Genomic DNA, 23446 nt, shown 5'->3' with positions numbered 1-23446 from the left:
GATTAGTTTTCCTGAACCAATCATTTATCAACATGATTTACCTTTTCATCTTGCAAATTTCTGGACTTCTAAGTCAATGTATGTAGTTAAGATCGCTTCTTTCTCAACAGGATTTACCTCTTCTATATATTCATTCCTATAGTTGTTATGCTTAACCTATTCATTCCTATAGTTGTTATGCTTAACCCATTTGCAGCCCCCAATCCCTTATAGCTTTACATCCTCAGCCCCTAAACTGCCAAGTTTTCCTGAACCTTCCATTTATGGGCTTAGCAGGCCCAATTCTTTATAGATTTACATCCTCAGCCCCTAAACTCCCGAGTTTTCCTGAACCAATCATTTATCAACGCAATTTACCTCTTCATCTTGCATAATACGAAATCAATGTATCTAGTTGAGAGTTGAGACCACTTGCTTTTCCAAAACCTACAAGATGATCTCTTTGGAAATGCGTTTGGTTCTGCTGATTGCTTACTGCTCTTCGGTATTTGATTTGACATTGGGTGTTTGATTTGTTGGTGTCTACTGCTTTTTGCTGGCTGCAATCAGGAAAATCTGAATGATGCTGTTGATTGTTCTAGCGACAGGGTGTGCCAATGGGAAATAGATTGGTATTCTAATTGCATGGTCCATCTGGAGGTCAAAGTCATAAGACTGGGTGGTTGATCCCTGATTTTAAAATCAATACTTGAACTTGCTGTTGAATCTTTGCCTAAAATATTTATTTCTTTTCACTCCTTCTGTTTGCATGCAAAGGAAATGAAATTAATAAAGAAATGGAAACTTTTGTCATCATGATCTAGTAACTAACTTGGAATCTTACTATGGTTTTAAACTTTTCAAACGGAATCTTTATTTTTCCAATTCAAACCTAAGGAATTTGGTTGAAAAGTAAAGTAAAATGTAGTCACTTGATTTAGAAAGTTTGTGTGTTTTAATTTCATTTCCCTTTCCTTCACTTCTCCATCAATTAGACAGAGCCTTCATGGATACATTTTAGTATCATTCCCATTCCCTGATTCAGTCACCTTATTGAGTGTTGATTCTTCATTCTTCCATGGGTATATATGCAAACAATATTCTTCTTTGTCACTAAGTAAGATTGTCTGAGCATTCACCATATGTTTTCATTATATACCTCAGGTCCTCAACATATTTTTGAGTTTTCCTCATTCCAAATTTCTCATTAGTTTTTCTTGCTCCTTCATCCTTCATTGATTCCAATGCATGCACTTTCTTCATTAGGGTTTACACTTTTTTCAATCATTCATTTGTTCTCATTTTTCAGCTTCCCTGGGGTCTAATTTTATTGGAAAACAAACTTATTAAATGTAGTGACTTGATAACTTGGCGTATCGTCCTCTCTAGGTGATTTGTCAACAAGGTGATAACCATTGAGATGACCATTGACACCAAAGGTGAATAATGGCCTTCCCGATTAATTGTTGGTATCACATTTTGATATTAAAAAAAGTGTAGACATACACAACAAATCAGATGAGACATTAATCATTACCAGAAAACAAAGTTAGTATGCAATATTAGTCTGTCAAAGTAGTTGATGCTGAAATAAAAATGAACAGTGACAATCAAATATTTTGGTAGGTTAATACCCAACGGTCCATAAATTTTTATGATTAAACCAGATAACAAGTTTAAAAGCCCCAAATGGATAATTCCTCATAAATTTTTATAACAATCAGTAAATTACTTCTATTCCATCCAATAAACATGTGATGTTAAAAGAGTTTCAAAGTACTGGAGGAAGTAATTTTTTGCATGTGATGCCAAAATAGTTAAAAGATATGCATGGAATTTTCTTAATCCAGTTGTGGTCAACTAGTCTAAGTACTTAATCCACTTGTGGTCAACTGGTCTAAGTACTAGCTTTACTCAAATTGTTGGCACTGAAGTTGATTGTCTAGGTAGTAGCACCTGACTTGTGAACTCACTCAGTCTACCACATAACATATAGTTGGTCACCTTGGGGGCAAGCCAATGCGTTGACAACTTTTAGAAAAGGCAAGACCTGCTCATCTAGTAATTTGGAACATGTGCCTTTATTCTTTCACCATCACAAATTGTGATTTGCTAATTCAAAATTTATTGGCTTTGGTCCTCACCTTTTTGTGAATTTTGTAAAGAATTTGATGCAGGACCATTAATGCAAGTAGGTAGTCCGTAGTCTGAATATAGTAGACTACCTGCCCAATAGTTGAAGCGCTGATGTATCATTCAAACTTGTCATTGCACATGCCCTTATCTTGGGGAATGATCATGCTCTCACACCAGAAATCTTCTCCCACAGAATTTTCAGTCAGTTCGTACACTGAAATGGCCTTATTGCCTTTCAGACATATTGGCCTCGTTTTTCAAGACAAATGAGCTGTGAATAAGCTTCCACCATAAACATTTTTCATAAATCTTGGGAGTCTATCGCCAAACTACCTGATTTCTGGGAAATCAGTTTAGTCAGCTTATTATTATTATTATTTTTTTATCTCTGCAAGTTCACAGTGATATTCCTTTTTTTTTTTTTTTTTTTTTCAATCAGTGATAGGAGTATATCACGAATTGAAAGTATGAGAAATATATACGTATCCTTTAGACTGGACTCATATAGAGACTACAAAAATCTATGAAAAAGCAAAGACTCCACCTTGAAACACAAACCTTCCACTAACTTTTTGCCACAATCCTGCCCCTGCCCTGCACCAATCTCCAATGCTTCTCACCTCCAGAGAGAAGAAACTTAAAACCTGCAAACCTAAAGAACTGCATTCCAGGTTTCTTCTTGTTTCTTGGATTTCCATGCTCCTACTTCAGTGTGATTGGATAAGTTACTTCCTTTGTGCTCTTATTTTATTAGCAGTTGCTTCTCCTTCTCTGGTTTCTGTTTAAAAATTGATGTTGATATTAGAAAATTTCAAATGTTTAGATAGGTGAAGTTGTTGATGGACCTGAAGACAGCATGAAAAGTGCAATTCTTGATGGGGTTAAGTATGATTATGGTAAGCATACATTTATTTGGAAGTGATTTGACAAGATAACCTTATTATCCATCTGAATGTATTTCGTAAATCTTATAATATGTGATAATACTGTAACAGTGTTTGATGTTGATATTGGAGATGGTGAGCCTATACGTAAATTGCCTTACAACAGATCAGGTATATCCGTTTTAATAAAAGTATCAAGCAGTTGTTTGTGCAAATAGTAGTAAATATCTTTGCTATTCTCGTGTTGGCATGCTATTTATTGGATATGGATTCTTCATTTCTTCAACGGTTGGTCCAATTATTTATGATAAGGAATATGCTTATATTCAATCCCATAAATATCTGATCCGATTATTTTAACATATATACCCTTATCCTTTTCTATTTTATGAGAAAGGGCATACCCAGTGCATGAGGCTCTCGCATGTGTGAGGTACGTGGGGCGAGAACTACGCAACCTTACCCCGAGAATATTGAGAGGCTGTTTCAACTGCTTGACAACAGGTTGCAACATTCGGACCTTACTGTTGGACCAAGCCCACCCCTTATAAATAGGAATTGAGGGATATCTAATATTCTTGTGTGTGTTTACTTTTAAGTGCAAACAGTAGAATTGAGGGATATCCACTATGTTTGTCATTATGCATGCTTATTTTTCAGTACAAACAGTATTGCCAGTTTAGCTTGACAATAACATCAACATGATTTTCTTTTGCTTTTATTGGGGCTTAATTGGATATCTGATATCTGATCCAGTATTCAAATATAAAAAATGAAGTATGATCCACCAAACTTGGCGTTGTCACCTGCTTACAGCCCCTCTTATTCTTGGCACGCTTAATCCCCATTCCCCCTTTTCTTTTATCAAACATTTTTATCTTTTGGAAAGAATTGAAAACTGCAAAACATGTTAGAGAATTGACACAATGCTCTAATTTATGTGGAAAAACTTACTTGAAGCCTTGGAGGACAGTATTGCTCAGTGCGTGTTGTTTTTTATGTTAGTGGTTTGATAATTGCATTAGCTGTTAAAGACTGATTTAGGTTCCCTGAGGTGGTTAAGTAGTTTCCTGATGCTCGTGATATGCTGTATGACTAGCACATATTCTAGGTTGCTGAATACAGTTAAATTTAGTTTTATAGTTGGTTCATGGTAAAACCCTGTCTTCTACCTTTAGGCTTTATCTAAAATATTAAAAGGAAAGATGAGTTTATATCACAGTCAAATGGTTCAACAAAGAAGACATCATAGCTGAAGTGTAGAACAAGATGAGGAACTTGTCTCAAATTTACAAACATTTCCTTAGCAGTCAACATTAACTGTATGTTATAGCCTATGGGTTGTACGTGGAAGCAGTGGATGTGAGAGGAATATGTGGAGTTGTGGGTTGTAACCATTATCCTATCCTATTTGATAGGAATGAAGATGAAATAGAAGATATGTTTAAATTCTCTCTTTGAGAGTGAGATCTGCTTCTTCTGTTAAGCAAAGTTACTCCTGAAATCTCTCTTGTCCCACCCGAATGTCTCATCCAAAACAGGGAAACACAGCCAATCTTCCACATAGGTACCAAACTCCCTTGTGGATGTGCTCCATTCCCTTGGCTTTGGAGAAAAAACCAGTAACTGAGAACAGAAAATATGAGCTGTGACTGAATGCTGGAGAGAGAAGACTTGAGATGGGATCCTTCCTTCTCTCATTTAGTTGATCCCATCCATTGGACATTTTTTTTTCAATCTTCGAGTGGAACTCTAATGCTGCATTTGAGATTATCCAATCGTACAGTTGAGATATTGAGACATACCTAGAATTGCTAAACATTTGCTTACTTTTCCGATGTCCTTGAAGGCAAGGTTTAAGGATCAACTGCTCCTTGTCTTGATTACCTGATCCTGGTCAGGATCAGGGTCAATCAAGTTTGATCACTGATCCAGACCCCTTGTGCCTTGGAACAACCCCCTTCCAACTCTGGGGAAAACAGGTGGAAGAAATTCATTTAGAGCTTATCTTTTGGTAACATGTGTGCCATTGTTTTCCTCTTTTTTAGGAGTGATATGGTGTTCCAAGTGAATATGAGTCTTGGGACATCATGCTGACAAACTAACCAACCACATCATTTTGTTAATTATTATTAATGGGTGGATGCTACTGTTGTTGTGTGAATACGTGGGAAAAAATGTCTTGAGTTGATGATAAGAGGTCTTGTGATGCATTTCTGTGGTCATGCTTTTTTAGAATGCTCATTCTTGTATCCATTTAAATTTGTTAAAAACAGTATAAATCACATGATGTTTTCATCAACCTAAGAATGATTATACAAACAGTGAAGTTTTTCCAGATAACCCTTACGCAACGGCTGACAAGTGGCTAGTCAAGGAGAATCTTCCACTTTCTTATCGTCAACAAATTGTAGAGTTTATCCTGCAAAATACTGGGCAGAGGGACTTTACACTTGATACATCTTTTCGTGATCCTTACACTGGCTGTAAGTACTACTGTTTTGTGTCATATGGTTGACCATGGGATAACTGAACAGGACCCTATCATTGTGTTTTTAATTGGTATTACTTGTCTTAATTTCATGTTTTTTCATGATTCCCACAAACCTAATACATTATATGTTCCAGCTTCTGCTTATATTCCCGGAGGGCCGTCCGTTACTTCAGGTAGATGAATCTTACTTAAACTTAAAAGTCTGTTTGATCCAAAATGATTGGTTGGTATGAGAAACTAATATACCATGCGGTGTTTAGAAATCTTGTATTCTTTGCACTTTTAATCAAGATTCTACTGGAGACATGGTTTTATTTTTGTGGGTTTCCTCATCATATTTTCGTTTACATCCAGGTGCTTCAGCGAAGCCTGTTCTTAAACATATTCCTAAGGTAATTTCTTATCTTTCTCGGTTTTCATATTTCTTCTTGTTCATGAATGAGAATATTGGTGTTGTGAAAACTGCACTTCTCTGTAAAATCTTGCTCTATATGCAACATATTGTTTAAATAAAGCCCGATAGTATTGCTTAATGTGTTGTGAAACAGAGCAGGTCTAAACCAAATGTGAATCACTTGGATAGCTTTGTGATATTTTCTGTCCGAACCCATTGTTGAATTGATAAAAAAACATATGCTGCATTATGTCATGTCATTGTGGAATTAGTATTGTCAAACATGTAGTAATTGATTTTTTTTCATGAGTAAATTGTTAACTATCAAAAGAAAGTTATATATAATCAAAATTTGTTATCTGTATGTGTTAACTTGTTATTTTCTACTAAAGATTTTTAGTGATGGTTGATTTTAAAGACCGTTAATTATTGAATCCAAGATCTCTTATATAAATTCATACTCTTTATTGCAGTTTAAGGTTCTAAAATATAATCCAGAAGAATGAACTACAATAAAGATCACTATTTTCAAGTTATATTCAGGAACTTGAGTTAACATTGCAATTATGGATGATTAGATCTGAGAAATTGTTTAGATATGTTGTAAACAGTATCAATAACAGATTTTGATTCTTAGAAATAATATCCAGCAAGAGATAACCAGAATTATGAAATTGATTTTGGTAATGATGCAGATTCTTCACCAAACTAGGCTAGTTTTATTAGGAATAAGTCTAGGGTTGGGTTGTCTATGGGCCTTCGGTCGATGTGGTTTTGAGTGTAGTAGGCCACTTTTCTGGGCCTAAACTAGGGGCATTACGGCTGAATACGGGATTAGTAGTTTGTTTTGTTTTATGTTGGTTAGGTTCCGTTCATTACTTGAACCAAGTTGGGTCAATTTAAGTTATATTAGTCTTTGTTTGGTTTCTTAGGAATCAAGTTATTAATTGTTAGCTCTAGATTTTTTTAATGATTTGGAAAGCCATCTTCTTCGATGATAGCTCCAAGCTTGCGTTTCTTCCCCATTACCATGTTAGGGACTCCGCAAAGGAACATGCTTATTGTTGTTGCCTGAGGTTTTCCCATCTCCATCTTTCTTCCCCCTCCCCCCTAGGTTGCTTTTGCTTGGATTTTGAGTTTTCTTCCCCCTCAAGGCTGTGTATTATTTTTTCCTCTTATTAATGATATTTATTCATCCAAAAAAAAGTTATTAGTTTTTAGTTTCCTTTTCGAAAGTTTCCATTTTTAGTTTTAGAAACTATAATACTAAGTGAATCTTTGGAGGTTTCCTTTTCTGGAACCTGCTGTTACTTGTTAGGATATAATCCATAGTTGTCACGGCGCCAAGGCGAACCAAGGCGGTGGAGGGTTGTTTAAGCGCTTAGGCGAGAAGGCGCCCGCCTTAAGGCGAACTAGGCGAACAAGTGTTTTTTTTTATTTTTTCAATTTTCTAACATTATTTAGTAAGTTATATATACCTTGTATCATAAAAAATCAAGATTAAGCCACATCAAGTCATTAAAAATCAACATTTAGCCACATCAAATCATAAAAAATTAACATTAAGTCATATTAAGTTATAAAAAATCAACATTTAGAAAAATGCTCTAATTCTATAATAAGTTTGACTGGTCAAATGATTTTATTTTTACATGAGACTTTTTGTATTAGTTATAATATAAAACCAGCTTTCTAACAAGTCTAAGATTACTTAAATCTGAGTTGCAATAACAAAGTAATGCTTCAGTCAAACTTATTTTTAAGTGCGCGAATACTGTTAAAATCGCCTGAATGAAAATAATTTTATGAATATCAAAACAAAATATTTTTTTACCGGACTTTTGGTTTTTAGCAATATTTTAACATGATAGAATTTATAAAATTTTCATAATTGAGAAAAACCCCAGCATTTAAAAGTTGAAAATCGTCCATATAACCAAAATCCAGTTTTTGTTCTTGGACTGGGGGGTTGACTTTTTATCCTTTTGGAATTTGATTTTTAAACTATTTTTATTGGATTCAAATAGGGGGTATTTGCTTATTTATGAATAATATCTTAAGTAAATGAAATAACAAATATTCGATATATGGCATAAATAAGTGCCGAAACAGAAGGCAACATGCAGTGCAACAAGGCGGCTGTCGCCTAGGTCCCAGGCAAACCGCCTGGACGCCTAGGCGACGCCTTGACAACTATGATATAATCCCACACCCCCCCCCAAAAAAAAAAAAATTATCACTATAAATAAAGTGGCAAGGCTCCATAGAAACCCACGATTTGAGAATTGAACAATGCCTGCTGCTGCTTCTCCTTGCTGAGAATTAGTTTGTGTTTGATTAAAGTTGATGAACTGGTGTTTGATCCAGTTACTCTCTGCCATGTGAAGCCCAAGGGGTCCTCTCCATATCTTCTTCTACTGTTATTCAACTTATTTAAAGCTTCAAACATCAATTCAGATCTCCAGATAAACCAAGTTATAGTTCTTCTATTGGTTACTAATTCTAATTTCTGTCCAGATATTCCAGCTTTTCTTGTTCCCTAGTCCACCACTTCCCTGACCTAACCAGTCACCTGATGGCTTTCCCCTTTTGATCGAGTGACCCGCTCCATTAGAAGGAGACTCGATCCAAGTTTGGTCTACATCAGACCAGTGGATCCTGCTGGAATTACAAATCTCCGAGACTGCCCGATCTTTGGGTTTTCTCAGATTCTGTCCGGAATTTTGGAATCGATAAGAAGGATTAATCTGAACTGTTTTCTCTGATGTTTAAGTGTATTCTCCCTATTAATTTAAGTCTGATTTCAGTACTTTCATTAGTCCTTGTCACCCCTGTTCTATTCTGTTTCAGAAAACCCTAATTTCTGAGATCGCTACCTTGATCTCTAGATCTCTATCCTGATTTTTCTTCCCTGTTATTGATCCGTTATGAACTACTGTGATACTTTGATTGAGATTATGTTGACCTGTCAATCCTAGTTCTACATTAGGTAAAACAGAGAAAAAAGAGATAATTTGATATGATAAAGAGAAGAAGACTAAGAAAAATAGTGGAGAGATATCATCTGGCTATAGGATGACCAAAACTAGAAGAAGAATAGAAGAAGAAAACAGTAGGTCAAAAGAAGAGCTTTCATCCAACTTTTCCCTGTTCAACCGCTGAAAAACTATTGAAAAAATTTTAATTCTATTATTATTATATTATGTCCAATGGAAGGGGGAGTATACCAATCTGTGTAACATTTTAAATTTCCTAAACTGACTCATCAAACGACTCCTAATCACTCACACACTGACAAACTTTTTTTTTTTATTAACATTTTCATTACCAAAAGAAGAGAAAAAAATATATCTTACAAGGTCCAACCTTTTCACATGGGGGAGGGGGGAGGGCCAACTAGAGGGCAGAGGGGGGGGGGGAAGAGGGGGGACAACAAATATTGTTAGAAATGATGGAGACACCAAGAGCATCTCTGGGGATGCCAGAGGAACAAATGGATCTGGCGCTAACAATGGAGAGGAGAGCGTCCACAGGATGGTAATGATCGAGCCAAAGGGAGATGGAGGGTCCATCCCGAACAGAAGAGGATATGCCACCATTGGCAAAATCTCTGGTAAGAAGAATGTTGCGCTAAAACCAAAAAGCATCAACAGGTATGGGAGCAGTCCAAATGGAATCCTTATGAAGGAGAGGAGAGTAGACCCAAGAGATCTAGATACTGATATGTTTGGAATCAAGTTTCCAATTGAGCTTGATAATGCCAACAGTATTGACATCCTTAATTCTTCAAAGACATAGGCCTTCTTCAGCTTTAGGGAGGCAAATGGAGGGCCAATTGAGGGGGTGGAGGAATTTGGAAGAATCAATCCCTTTCCGTAGGAAGGAGCAAAAGAGGGACTCTGTAGCCTTGATGGTGGCTTGGGGAAGCACGAAGATGCCCGACCAGTAGAGTTAACAGGTTTGAAGAACAGATTTGACAAGGACAAGACAACTGACATAGGAGAGGAGTTTACCTTTCCAAAGCTGGAGCTTTTTTTGAATGAGATCAAGGGTGGGGGTGCAATGATGAGCAAAGAGTCTAGCAGAGACCAGAGGGAGACCCAAATATTTGATAGGAAGAGAACCAAGAGAAAATCCAGTGAGCTGGAGAAGATGGGCTTTGGAAGAATCAGACACTCAAGAAAGAAAGACCTGGGACTTTAGGAGGTTCATGCTAAGGCTAGACCTAGATTGGAAGAGACGAAGAGAAGACATAATGGATTCAATGGAGATGGGATCAGCTTTGGAGAAAATCATCAGATCATCAACAAACGCAAGGTCGGCTGGATTAATGGATTTACGCTTGGGGAGGGGGGAGATGAGGTGGAGGTCAGTACTAGATTGAATGGATCTAGAAATGACCTCGAGGGCTAGGGAAAAGAGGAAGGGAGAGAGAGGGAAGCCTTGGCAGATACCTCTCGAGGAAGAGAAGTAGCCAACAGGATTACCATAAATGAGAATTGAAAAATGGGGAGAAGAGATACAAAAAGGAATCCAGTGCATAAAGACAGGAGGGAATCAAAAGCCTTGTGGGTGTCAATCTTAAGAAGGGAAACAGGAGAGAGGGAATATCTCTCAAAAACTCGAATAAACCCATGGCGAAGAATGATATTGTCTAAGATACTTCTCTTAGCAATGAAGGAGGATTGGTTTGGGCTCACCAAAGGGTGATGCGAGTGGAGAGAATTTTGGCGATGAATTTATAGAGGATATTGCAAAGGGAAATGGGTCTAAAATCTGACATAGAGGAAACACTTTCTTTCTTGGGAATGAGGCACAAGAAGGCATCATTCACACCTTGAATTTGACTATGATTGAAGAAGAAATTGTGGATGGCCAAAATGAGATCTCTCCTAGACGATATCCCACCAGGAGAAGAAGAAGCCCATGCTGAAGCTGTTTAGGCCAGGAGCTTTATTGGGCTTGAGGGAATGGACCGCAAAGAGGATTTCATCATTTGAGGGGATGGCTTGGAGAGAGGCCACAAAGTGGTTGGGAATGAGTTTGTTAAGGGGCAGGGGGAAGGAGGGAGAGGGAGAGGGAAAGGGAGGGGGAGGGGGAGGGGGAGGGGGAAGTGGGGGGGCTAAAGATATCCTTAAAGTATTCAACAACCTCAGTTTTGATACTCTTAGGGGAAAGGAGGGGGGAACCATCCCTAGTAGAGAGGGAGGCAATGGAGTTGGCATTAGATCTGGCATTGAGGGACCGATGGAAGTGAGCCGAATTAGAGTCGGCAAGCTCCAGCCATTTGATCCTGGATTTTTGGTGGAGAAAGCTTTCTTCTTGGGCTATCTAAGAGGATAGCTTAGAAGTGGCGGGTTTTTCCTCATCCACAAGGAGAGAGTTATGAACATCTCTCTGAAGATTGGATTGGATGACGACCAATTTGTCTCTGCAGATGGACACAAGGAAGGAAATGTTTCCAAAAACATTGACATTCCAAATTTTAAGAGCAACTTTGACATTCTTGGGCTTCTTTGAGAAGGCTATAAGAGGGGAGGAGAAAGCCTAAACCGGGGAGAAGTCCACATGTCAAAGAACTTGAAGGGATTAGGACCAAAGGAGATATAGGGTTTTGGATGAAGAGGGAGATGGGGCTATGATCTGAAATACCCTGAAAGGTCATAAGAGGTGTGGGAGGAGGGAAAGGAACTAAGCCACACTTCGTTGACTAGGTCTTTGTCAAGTTTACATGCAACTCTATCCAGGCCAAATCTATGATTATGCCAGGTGAGCTTAATACCAGACCACTGCAAGTCATTCATAGCTATGAATTCAATGCAATCATTGAAAGCATCCACAAAGTTGGTATCAATGGGAATACCTCTGACATTTTTCGTGGCTAGATCTAACCACATTGAAATCCCCCCAAGGCCCCAAGGAAAGGATCCAACAACAGACAGGAAAGACCGGAGGACATCCCAAAGCGGAAGCCTATCGACAAAACGATTGAGAGCATAAACAACAGAAAAGAAAGACATAAAGTTACCCCCAGAGTTAGAAATAGAAAGATGAATGAGTTGGGAGGGGGCCGAGATTACCGATATGGATATCTTGGCGGGGTTCTGAAGGACGCAGATTCGGCCATTTGGGCTTGAAGCATAATTGGCGTTGAACGACCAAGAGGGAGCAATACTAGAGACAATGCGGCATCATATGGCTGAAGGACTTTGGTCTAAAGGAGGCGTCAGAGATCATAACGCTTAGAAATGAGGCGGGAATGAATGACAACATGCTTAGCTGGGGAATTGAGGCCTTTGATAGTCCATATGATCCAAGATATCATTGCGGGGTAGTAAAATGGGGTGACTTCTTGGCTATGGTAGAAGGCTTGCTTTTTTTGCCAGCAGAAGACTTACCTTTGGTGCGGCAGCTGTATTCCCTAAGGGGGGCATCACTGGAAGGAGATCTGGAGTTCAGGCCCTGCTTGGGTGCAGGGGCGGCGGGAGGCATCCTGGAGAGAACCGTGAAGTACTGAGACTTAAGGAGCACACAGGAGGATTGCAGTGCCTGGCAAGATCAACCCAGAGATAGCAGGAATTTCAGAGGCATGAGGCTTGACGGTGCAGGCTGGCGGAGAGAGGCTAAGGGCCTGAGGACTGGTGGTTGCTGGCGGAGAGAATACCGTTGACAGAGAGTGAATGGTATTGTAGTGATGATGCTGCTTTGGTGATTCAGCTAGGTTATTGTAGTGAGGAAATAACTGGTTAGTGGTGATTCTAACCTAGCTCTATGGTGGTGAGTCTATATTTCATATCACCCTTTCTTCTCTCTTTTTCTTTACTTTCTTATTGCTGAAATCAGGTCAGTACCACCTTTCGTATGCTTGGTCTTTCACTCTATTAATTCTTATTTCACTTGATCTGTTTTTCAATTCCATGATTACATCTGAGTTTCTATTGTTTTCAGCCCATGGGACAATGGACTGCCACCTGCCTCTTGTTGGCCTCCTAGACTTACATCTATGCTTTCATACAGGACCAATGTCTAATACAATTGCATCAATTTCCCCATTGTTGGAAAAAACTCGTCCTTGAGTTTTGTAGTATCGTAGCACCACCACCATTTGATGATCGGCACCGTCAATCACTTGCTTTCACTTGATGGTGATCCAGTGCTTTTCTAACTCGAACACTTAACTAGTAATCCTGTGTTCTAACTTCACCCCCACTTTATGGGCTTATGAATTAGACATTACTATGAAACCTACAAAGTAAAAGTCTTAATTTGTAACATAACTATCCAAAGCTTGTTTTCAGCCCATTGGACTGCCACTTGCCCTTCGCAGGTCTTCTAGACTTACATCTAGGTGCCTCTACTGGATCAATGTCTATTGCAATTAGGGTTTTAAGTATCGACGCATATCGTACTGTATCGGCCGATACGTGTTCTTATCGACCCTTACCGGTATGATACACAACGATACGATCATGGTTTAAAGTGTCGGTCCGTACCGTACCGTATCGGCCGATACGCATTCGTATCGGCTTTACCGATACGATACTGACCGATATGATACATACAATTTTTAAAACCCTTTTGTGTCGATACGTATCTTACGATACACACCGATACACACCGATACGCACCGATACACACTGATACGTACCAATACTCTATGAAAAATTCAAAATTGAAGTGAAATGTACATTTCGGTATGTATCGGTACTTATCGGTGTGTATCGGTGTGTATCGACCGATACGGTCATAAAATGGCCAAAATGGATAATTTTTTAAAAAAACAATTTTTTGAGGTGTTTTTGTTCCAAAGTTGCTGCCAACCATTTTTCTCTCTAACTATAGTGGAAATCAAGGTTGGGAACAAGGATTTTACATTTATGGGATAACTACAAACCTTGGATTCTTAGTACGATACTCTCAATTTGCTGTTTATGCATAATACATGTTATATATAACTTTTTTAAACTATTTTTTTATGCAAAATTGTATAAAAAAGTGTTTCCTGTCCATTTATGTGCGTATCTTTAGCGTATCTCCGATACGATACGATACCCTCCGATACGTATCTTAATTTTGGCCGACTGATGCGGCGACCGATACCGATACTTTAATCCTTGGATACGATACATGAAATTTTTAAAACCCTTTCGTATCGATACGTATCCTACGATACACACCGATATGCACCGATACACCACCGATACGTACCGATACTCTATGGAAAAAATAAAATAGAGTGAAATGTACGTTTCGATATGTATTGGTACATATCAGTCGATACATAACGATACGGTGCGCTACAGTCATATAATGGCCAAGCTGGGTCATTTTTCAAAAAAACACGATTTTTTGAGGGATTTTTGTTCCAAAGTTTCTGCTAGCCATATTTCTAGTAACTAAAGTGGAAATTAAGGTTGGGAACAAGGATTGTACAGTTATGAGACAATTACAAACCTTGAATTTTTAGTGCGATACCCTCAATTTAGTGTTTATGCATAATACATGTTATCAATAGCTTTTTTTAACAAATTTTTTATGTAAAAGTGTATAGAAAGTGTTTCCTATCCATTTATATGCATATTTTTAGCGTATCTCCGATACGATACGATACCCTCCAATACGTATCTTAATTTTGGCCGACCGATACCGATACTTTAATCCTTGATTGCAATGCATCACTCTTTTCTCATTTAATCAGGTAGTTGGATTTTAAAACAAAGTTACATAACTTCTGACTTGTCATTTTTGTTGGAAGACATGTGCGCTCAACCGCTTCAAATTAAACTTGTCAAATTACTGTTGTTTCATTTTTTGGAAGGATTGCTGACATTTTTTTTTTTTTTTTCTATTATAAATTCCAGAAAGGAATGCTTGTCTTTGATGCAGCCCAGTTTGAAGGGATTCTCAAAAAGATTGCTGAGTTCAACAATGTTCTAATGTCGGAACCGGTATGTTTTTTGTCTAGGACCGTAAGTTTCAAGACATCGGTTGGTTGCTTGATTGCGATCTGCATATATTTTTCCTTCTATTACCTCTCCTAGTTGCTTGATCATTGTGCTATAAAGTTCTCTGAGGGTTTTTTGCCTTCTTCATTTCCGGTCTTGATTGTTTCATTTCTGATGTTGTGCTTTTTGAAGTTGTCCTATCGTTTTTGGAAGTTTGGTTTATATGTTTTGTTTATGTAGATCTGATAATAGAGAACCGGGGAGAAAGCAGTTACTTGTTTGATATGTTGTGCTTCTGGCGTTTTCTTTTTTCTCTTTTTAAGTCCATGGAAATAGCCTTTTTGTTTGTGGAGGGATTCTGGAACCTGAACGAACCCCTTGGATTGTGCAGCTTCCAATAACTAATGGAAATTTTCAAATAGTAGTATCATCAATAACACAAAATAGAAGGTAAGTCTCCTATCCTACAACTGAAAGGATCTTCTAAAACCATGGAGAACTAGTTGCTTGGACTATTTGTGATCCAAGTTATGGAAGAAACAACACCCATATCTAGCTCCATCTCCTTGGCCAATACTGTATAATTACATAATTCAATAGGACGCCAATGACATAATCACCGAAAGAACTTTACTTTGCGTGTGGTGTTCCCATGATCCCATGATCCCATGATCCATCTGCTTACATGCTCCCAAGTAGGCCCCACTTCTGGATATCATAAAGAACACAGCCATACAGCTTAACAACCAAGGTTCACTGCCAAATGTTGCTGTTACTTGTTAGCTCTCTTCCGTAAGAGAAACGCCAATCACAATCCCCCAGTATACTTGATTTCTTGAAATTGATCAAACAGGCACCAATCTTTCAGTATTTTGATGAAATACTAGAGTGAGTCTATAAATATCATTTCTGACCGAATTCTCAAGGCAGAAACCACAAGGAAAAGGGTAATTTGAAGGAAGATGAACTTTTCCAGAATCTGGAACACAGGTGGATACAATTTTGACTTCCAGTCTCTTACCTCTTCAAATTTTTAATCTGCACCATTAGGACATGAAGGAAGGAGTCTCTAACAGAGATGGAGCATTCATGCCAAATAGCCTGGCAGGAATGCTTATGACATTCTGGTTGCTAATAAAATCCTTATGTGCAGTGAGCTTTACTGGTACAAAGTAGAATTTGGGAAATAAGTGGGAGGAGAAAAGAAAGAAAGAGAAGCAATGCGGAGAAGAGGAAGAATTGAGAGATGCGGTAGCAATCTTATGGTTGGATTGGTATGACAGCCCAGATCAAGGAGAACCCGAACCTGGATTCGGTCCACTAGGGAGGGTTAGGATTTATTATTTTAATTTGAATTTTATTTTATTGGTGTTAGTTAACGTTAATAGCATTAGGAGACTGAGTTTAAGTTGGTTTCAAAGTTGTTCTCAGAATTCGATCAGGACTTTTTAAGTCTATTTATATCCAACAATGTTCATCGAATGTTCAATTTGGATTTGAATGAAAGGTTTTTTTTTTCCTTTTCCGTGGCTGGTGTTTGCTACTGGGTGAAGCATAAAGGCTGTCCAAATGGTTCTCTCCCTCCATCTCTCTTGGCTGGATTCAGATCTGAGTTCCTCTTTGGTGTTTTCTTTCTTGATCCTTATTATTCTTTCCCCCTTTTCATCTTGTCTGCTCTCTGTTATTGTCCCTTTTACTGGTTCACTCTTTTCTTCTAGCAGTACTAATAGTCCCTCGAAGATTGGGATCGATCTCCTTCATCCATTTCCCTTTCATCCTAAGATTTTGTGCATGAGTTCCCCTGCCCTAGGTTCTTAGCAGCTGAAAATCATCCTGTTGAGAAAACCAACCTGAGTTGCAGAGCTGGATACTCTAGTTTCGCAGATTCAGTTTGCAGGAAAATTATTATTTTAGTAAGGATATTTTGGGTCTACTATTGGTTACTCTTAAGCATAGTTATTAAGTCGTCGCGTAGGCTGCTATCTGATTTTGTGGGACCAAGGCAACCAGCCACCTAGGTCTGAAAATCCACCCTTGAAAGGGAAAAAGGGGGGGGGGGGGGGGGGAGAAGAGAAAGGCAGGGAAAAATGTAGGAAAAGATAAGAGAAAGGGATGAAGAAAAATAGGAATAAGAAAAAAGAATGAGAGAAGCAGTTGCAGTGGCAGCCACTGCTGCCGGAGTTGCATGAAAGAAGAAGAAGAGGAGAAGCAGTTTCAGTGGTAGCAGTGCTGCTGGAGTTGCTGAAAAGAAGAAGAACCTACCTGTCACTACACTGCTGGTCCCGCTGCTACAATCACTGATGTAGATAAGTCACTTGGGCTTATTTTATTGCAAATAAGCCTTGGGTTGTATAATATATGTGTTAGGCCTTTGATCCCATGAGTTTTCTTTGAAATGAGCCACTTTAATGGGCCTAAAATATGGGTAGAAGGCAGAAAAAAGGGATTTAATTCATTAGTTTAGTTATTTGTTATTTAATTCAATAAAGGCCCATTAGGCCATTGGTCGGTTGTAAAGTCCTATATGGATTATTAGTTAGTCATACTCCATGTTGGAGTCATAAAGTTAAGTCCTAGTCCTATTTCGAATTCATAGTTGTAGTAGGAGTGTCTAGTCCTATTGGGAAACTAGCTCCTAGTAGTAGTTTGATTGCTATTCTGCCCTCTATAAATAGAGGAGCTTATGCACTTATAATTTTAGATTTGAATGAATGAATTATTGAGTGATTACTCTTTGGCTAAAAAAGCCGTTATTAAGAGGTGAGATGCCTAAACCTTTGAGGGGTATGATACCCAAGACCTGAGGGGTGAGATACCCATTCCTTTATTCTCTTTCACCCTTCTCAACCCTCCATCGATTCTTCTTTTTCTATTTTTATTTTCTGTTTATTGTTATTAGAAGTTCAGAGCTGCTAAAGCATACAAAATCAGAATCAACCAGCCAAAGAGTTCTTGTTCTTGAAGCCAATCGACCCTCATTGCTGCCCAAGTTTGAGATCTGATCTACAGATTCTTTGGAGGATTGGTTCTATACTCTAAGAAGATCAATCGATTCTCTCTTGAAGGTTATCTGAAGAAGACAAGCTGCTGTTCCTGCAGAATTCTTCACATTCTCTCTCTTAGGTCTGAAAATCAAGAAAGCACATAACTCCATAACCAGCTATCAGAAGCCCTTCATATTTGGGGGTTTTTGTACCCTCCCTAGGGACTATCTACACCCAAAAGGGCAGCTCAGTCGGACTCCCACAGACTTGGCCGCACCTTTCTCTCTCCAGCTCTATAGAGGGTCTTTCTCTCTCCTATCGGGTTGGGTTTTGGGCTGGTTTTGCTCCTATGTGGGTATTGTATCCTTGGGGGTTTATTTGATGGTATTATTTCTTTGTTTCTTGCTCCTATTTGTATTGTTTGGGGTTATAAACTGCGGAGTTAGTTACTTGTAATTTACTCCTGCATTAATCATGGTCACATCTCTCTTTAGGCAACGAGGACCAGAGAAAATGGGTTATAATGGTTTAAATTTTTAAATATAACCCCCTGAAAATTAGATCATGAAATATTAAAAGTTTCATATTTTACATGTGACCCCCCTTTTGTATGTGTACACTTGGGTGACCAAGGAGACACCTAGGCCTACCTTGAAAACTATGCGTTCTGTCCAACGATTTCTTTCTTTTCCCTGCAACTAGTCATTGATGTTGCTTGTTAAATTTAGGAGGCATAGTTGCCTGGGTCCTGAAGATTGTATATTTAGGGCCAATTTGGTGTTGGACAAAGTGTTAAAGTGGCATGTCACTTACTCACTACCCTGGAATGCTCTACCACAAGGTTCAAACAATTTCAGGGCCTGATAGCTTGGTTGAAAGCTTCAATTCTGGCTGTTGATTTATCTGATCCAAAAGCACTATTATGTGGAGAGGCCCAACTGGTGTATGAAAGCATCCAAAATCCCAGAGTTTTCCAATGTGGGATTATTCCCAACATTCGCAATCCGTAAAAATGTTTCCAAAACCACTCCTTTATGATCGTTGAGACTACTGCTTTAAGCACTGGCGCAGTGTCTGTACTGTTTTACCATCTCACTTTGTAATGTCACACTTGGATAGAATGAGCAAAAATCTTAAAACATACAACATTTACGTTTGATGGATCGACAAAGGAATTGTGCAACTGGTTGTGATTTAGTTGAAGTTATTGGTCGTAATTGGCTTTTGAATTAGTTCCTGAGTGACTGATCCTGCCCTCTGGTTATGTTGTGTACTTGGCTCTTATGATTTCTCTGTTATCATACTGAGTTTTTGTTCTGTTTTCTAGTTTTTACTTTCACAATGGGTATCCAGCTGCTGTGAAGTTGGAAGGGTTTCCTGCTGCCTGCTTTTCTGCTGCATTATCATATCTGTTGGCCTCCTTTGTAGGCCAGTTGTCTATGCAATCATCTAACAATGGGTTGACTTTCAGTCAGTCCAACATTGCTATGTGTCAGAATTAAGATTTGAAACTTGGTTGAAACAGTCCACCCTGTTTGATGAATAGGGACTGTTGGAGAAACGGGGGAAAAGCCCCACAAGTGGTTGAGATAGGTCACCAAATATGATAGGTAAATAGAGGTCCATGGGAACACAGTCTATCCAACTATCTGAGTGACCAACCGGCCGATCATGGTGCAAAAATTGGGTCTTGCAGCAGGAACCCTTTTTTCTTTATATATATGTGCGTGTGTGTGGTTGTGAATTAAAATAATGAAATTTTTTGTAACAGGGGCAAAATTCATTGTCAATAACTGAGCTTGAGCTCTCAAGGTTGACTTCGGTTGTTAAGATATTAAAGGACACATCACACTATCATTGTAGTAAATTTGCTGATGCTGACATTGCTTTGCTGCTGAAGTTATTGAAGTCATGGCCAGTTGCACTGATGTTTCCAGGTTATTATGCCAATTTTAACTACTACCATTTTGTTATTTTGTTTCTAGAATATGGATCAGTTTTTTTGGGTCTCCTTGGGACTTTTTTTAAGTTCAATCTTTATATATTATTTATTTAGTAGTCTTGCTATTTTATGCCTGCTCTTTTTTGGTTGTTCCTCCCATCATGAACAGATGCGCACATAACTCAGGCGCTTCAACCACTATCCATGCCAGTGCTTTTTTATTGGCTCATGTACAGGAAACAACCGCTTTAGACCCTAGATGATATCTTCTTGAATGTGATCGATGTTCTTGCGTGTCTGTGTGAGTGAATGTGCGGATCTGCATGTGTGTGTGTGTATGCACATATGGCTGTATGCGTGTGTGGTGTTGCTAAACTTTTGCTCTCCTTGAATGTGTTTATCCATAATGGGATTTTTAATCAATGCATAAATGGGACAGTGCTCAGTTCCTCAGTTGTGTGTTTGTATAGAATTAGATAAGTTTTCGCTGTTTAGGTTGAGTAATCCCTTGCACAGTATAGATAAACTAGCCTTCATTTGCTATTTTTGATCTATCACATAAATTTCTAAATATATGTTTTCTTTATTTGATCTTATTATGTAACTTTTAAATATAATTTTTAGATTCTTCTTAAAGACACAATCTTAGCCAAACCTACCATTTAGGCATTCTTTCCGTGTTATTGGCAGATTAGTCCGTAGTATTTGAATCTTGATTTGAGTATATTTTAGGAAGCTCAAGTAGTTTAAGATCAGCACTCTAAACCCATGTGAGGGTCAATGTTGAGAAGGATATTTTAGGACTGGAGGTGCCACAATGTATAAACATCATTAACTCTGCTTTTTTTTTTTTTGCTTAGCAGCCTTCTTTTTTCTCTAAAGAATAGATGAAAAAGATGATAATGTCTGATTAATAAGAATGGATGGAGAAATCCATGTCTGATCACCATCCAACTATCTCTGACCATGGCAGCGGCTTTTGAACCATTCAGAATAAAGCTGGTGGGGGGGAGGTAGGATAAATCCTAGGTTCAGGTTACACACCCATCTTAACCAGATCCCAAGTAAACCCAAAACAGAATTTTAAGTCAACCGTATGTAAACCTTTTCTAATGTAGGTCAAAATTTAACCAAAGCTCACAAACCAATAGAATAACCCAATCCCAAAATGTTGCGATGTTCGGCCAGATTGATGTCAATGGTCCGAGACGTAAATCTGGACAACAGGGGCAGATTTGGGGGAAATTTTATAATTCCAGATCAGCAGACCGATCTATGCTAAGATTGGTCGAAGGTCTCGATTTGGGAGACCTTGAGTGTCCCAGAAGGGCTCCTCAATCTAATGGCCAGATACAGAAATATGAATGAATCTTCAGACAGATAAGATGGGAATGCCCAGAATCAAAGAACTGGCCAGATCAGCACATCTATGATCAGGGTGATTATCTCGTTGAAGGAAGGGTCCTTCTAATGGATAATATCACCAAAACCTTATCAGTAACTATGGCTGGATTAGTTGTCATTACAAATCTCAGGTAGCTAAAAAATTACCAGAAAACAGACCATCCAACAGTCAACAATTTCAGCAATTAAGTAAACTTAACCCTCGATATTTTAGTTTCTCTTTGTCAACAAGGACCCCCTTCTCAGTCACAAAACAATAACAGAATATGAGCACCAGAATTTCAGAGAATTTTTTCTAGTTTCGACATGCCCAAGACGAAAAACAAGGTGAAACCAGAAGCAGCATAATTTTAGTTGAAATTTCACTAATCTCCGCTGAAATTTCACTAATTTCAGTCATTTCAGCCATTTGCCCCCAAACTGGCCAGGCAAAATTCATGGAAAAAATGCACTATTTGGTGAAATTTCAGTATTTTTTGCCCATTTCGGTCTGACCGAATTGGCCTACCGAAATGAGATTTAGAACCATCAGGAGAATAAAGCTTACCAGTACTGCAAATTATGGTGGGAGTAACAGAGCTGGAAGATAGAACATTACCTGAGGCTTTCACTTGATAAAACCAGATCAGAATCCCAGTGATCTCGTGGACTTCTTGCCCGTTTACTGAATGCCACAGCACAGCTCCGTGAAGAAGACATTAGCTTGTTTATTTATCAAAATTTGAGGAGCTAATGGCACTTACAAGCTATCAAATAAAACCAATACTCAGTTTGCTACTAGGAAACTAGAGAACAGGTGTTCAGCTAAAGGGAAAGTAATAAAATCTAAAGAGGAATCTCCATCATGGGGGAGTCCTTAAAAACTTTAATTGAAAACTAATTAAAAGAATAAAAGCAATTTAATATCTAACAAAAGACTATCCACCGGCTTCGACAACCAAGCAGGTCCACGAATGGGCTTTAAAGGCCCATGTTGGTCTGGACGCTTAAAAGAGGCCTAGGCTGCTTGTATAACTAAGGCCTGTCTGGTTTCTTCTTTCTTAAGGAATAAGTTAAAAGCTCCCCGGAATCAAAAGCTTTGTTTCTTTTCTGATCAATTGATCTAAACTGTCTGTGACATACCATTAGTTTTGATGAGATTTGCTTTACACTCTACAAATGATTGATAGTGCAACAGCTTCCTTGCTTAGTTAGGAATATAATTCTGGCTTTGATTTGTTTTCCTGGACTCACTTATTTAATGCATTTACTTCTGTAGTCCCATCTATGTGATTCAGTCATTTTGATCTGCTTGTGGTGAAGTTTAATATTTGAGCAGCTTATCACAAGAGACGTTTCTCTTCAGACTGCCTACATACATACCCTTTCTATCTATTGTTTATGGTGATTGGTACTACTACTATAAGATGTTGCAAGCATGTTTGGAATGGTTGATGCTGTTTTAAGTTTTTATGTGCCATTTGTGTTTTTCTCTGTGGATCCATCTGCTGTATTTTGCTGACATTCTATTTTGCTGCTTTGCAGTGATTGATATTTTAAGAATGGTCATCCTGCATCCTGATGGCGCAGATTTACTTTTTATGCATACGAAAGACCAAAATGGTATCAGATTTGTCCTGTGATATATGATGTATGCTTAGCTTTAAAATTTTAATTTTTTTTATACACCAAAATTTTTTATGATCCTGCGTCTCTTTCTTGTGAATACTTTCTTGGTCTAGTTTGATACTAACTGTGGTCCTTATCTGCTCTAACTAGATGTGTTGGTGGAGATTATTAAGAAAGTTACCGTGATCCCTCCACTGCCTGCAAATATTTTGACTGCCATTCGTGCTGTGACAAATCTCTTTAAGCATTCCTGCTTTTATCCATGGTTACAAATCCATCGCAGTGAGGTTAGTACGAACTCACTTTTGTGATCTAAGTTCCCAATCTAGTTGGCGAACACCTAATGAGAATGACTCAAAAATTTAGAGAGTAAAATTTTCATTTTCTGAAAAGAAAGTCCCAAACTACTCGTTTGGATTTTGCATACTATGAATGAAAGTGTAGTGGCTTTTCTTTGTGAGTGAGCATGAAAAAATTGTAGGACTTAAACTTAATGGCTGAGCCCTGATGAGATCCGGAGTCCCAAAAAAACCGGTTCGGATTGGCTATGGGCCCACCCTGAACAATAGAACTCAATTAATGATGACTAATGGAAATTTTGTAAATAAATTGAAGCTCAGAGTTCTTTTAGGAAGGAGCAAACAGAACTGGGACAGAAGGATAATTAATTCAAGAG

General features: G+C 38.3%; 1 protein-coding gene across 1 annotated transcript in view; it reads left to right on the top strand.

The window, feature by feature from the left end:
• LOC122074144 (phospholipase A-2-activating protein) overlaps positions 1 to 23446 on the top strand; it is a 76349-nt gene that overhangs the window by 26646 nt on the left and 26257 nt on the right. The window contains exons 10-18 of the mRNA XM_042639010.1: positions 2939 to 3011; positions 3111 to 3170; positions 5339 to 5485; positions 5628 to 5666; positions 5848 to 5885; positions 14749 to 14835; positions 19588 to 19753; positions 22687 to 22764; positions 22921 to 23057. Of these exons, the coding sequence (XP_042494944.1) occupies positions 2939 to 3011; positions 3111 to 3170; positions 5339 to 5485; positions 5628 to 5666; positions 5848 to 5885; positions 14749 to 14835; positions 19588 to 19753; positions 22687 to 22764; positions 22921 to 23057 (825 nt within the window). The remainder of the gene's footprint in view (positions 1 to 2938; positions 3012 to 3110; positions 3171 to 5338; positions 5486 to 5627; positions 5667 to 5847; positions 5886 to 14748; positions 14836 to 19587; positions 19754 to 22686; positions 22765 to 22920; positions 23058 to 23446) is intronic.

The sequence above is a fragment of the Macadamia integrifolia genome, chromosome 3 (assembly GCF_013358625.1).
Source record: "Macadamia integrifolia cultivar HAES 741 chromosome 3, SCU_Mint_v3, whole genome shotgun sequence".
Lineage (NCBI taxonomy): Eukaryota > Viridiplantae > Streptophyta > Magnoliopsida > Proteales > Proteaceae > Macadamia > Macadamia integrifolia.
Note: the sequence above shows the minus strand (reverse complement) of the source record. Positions and strands in the feature narration are given on the sequence as shown.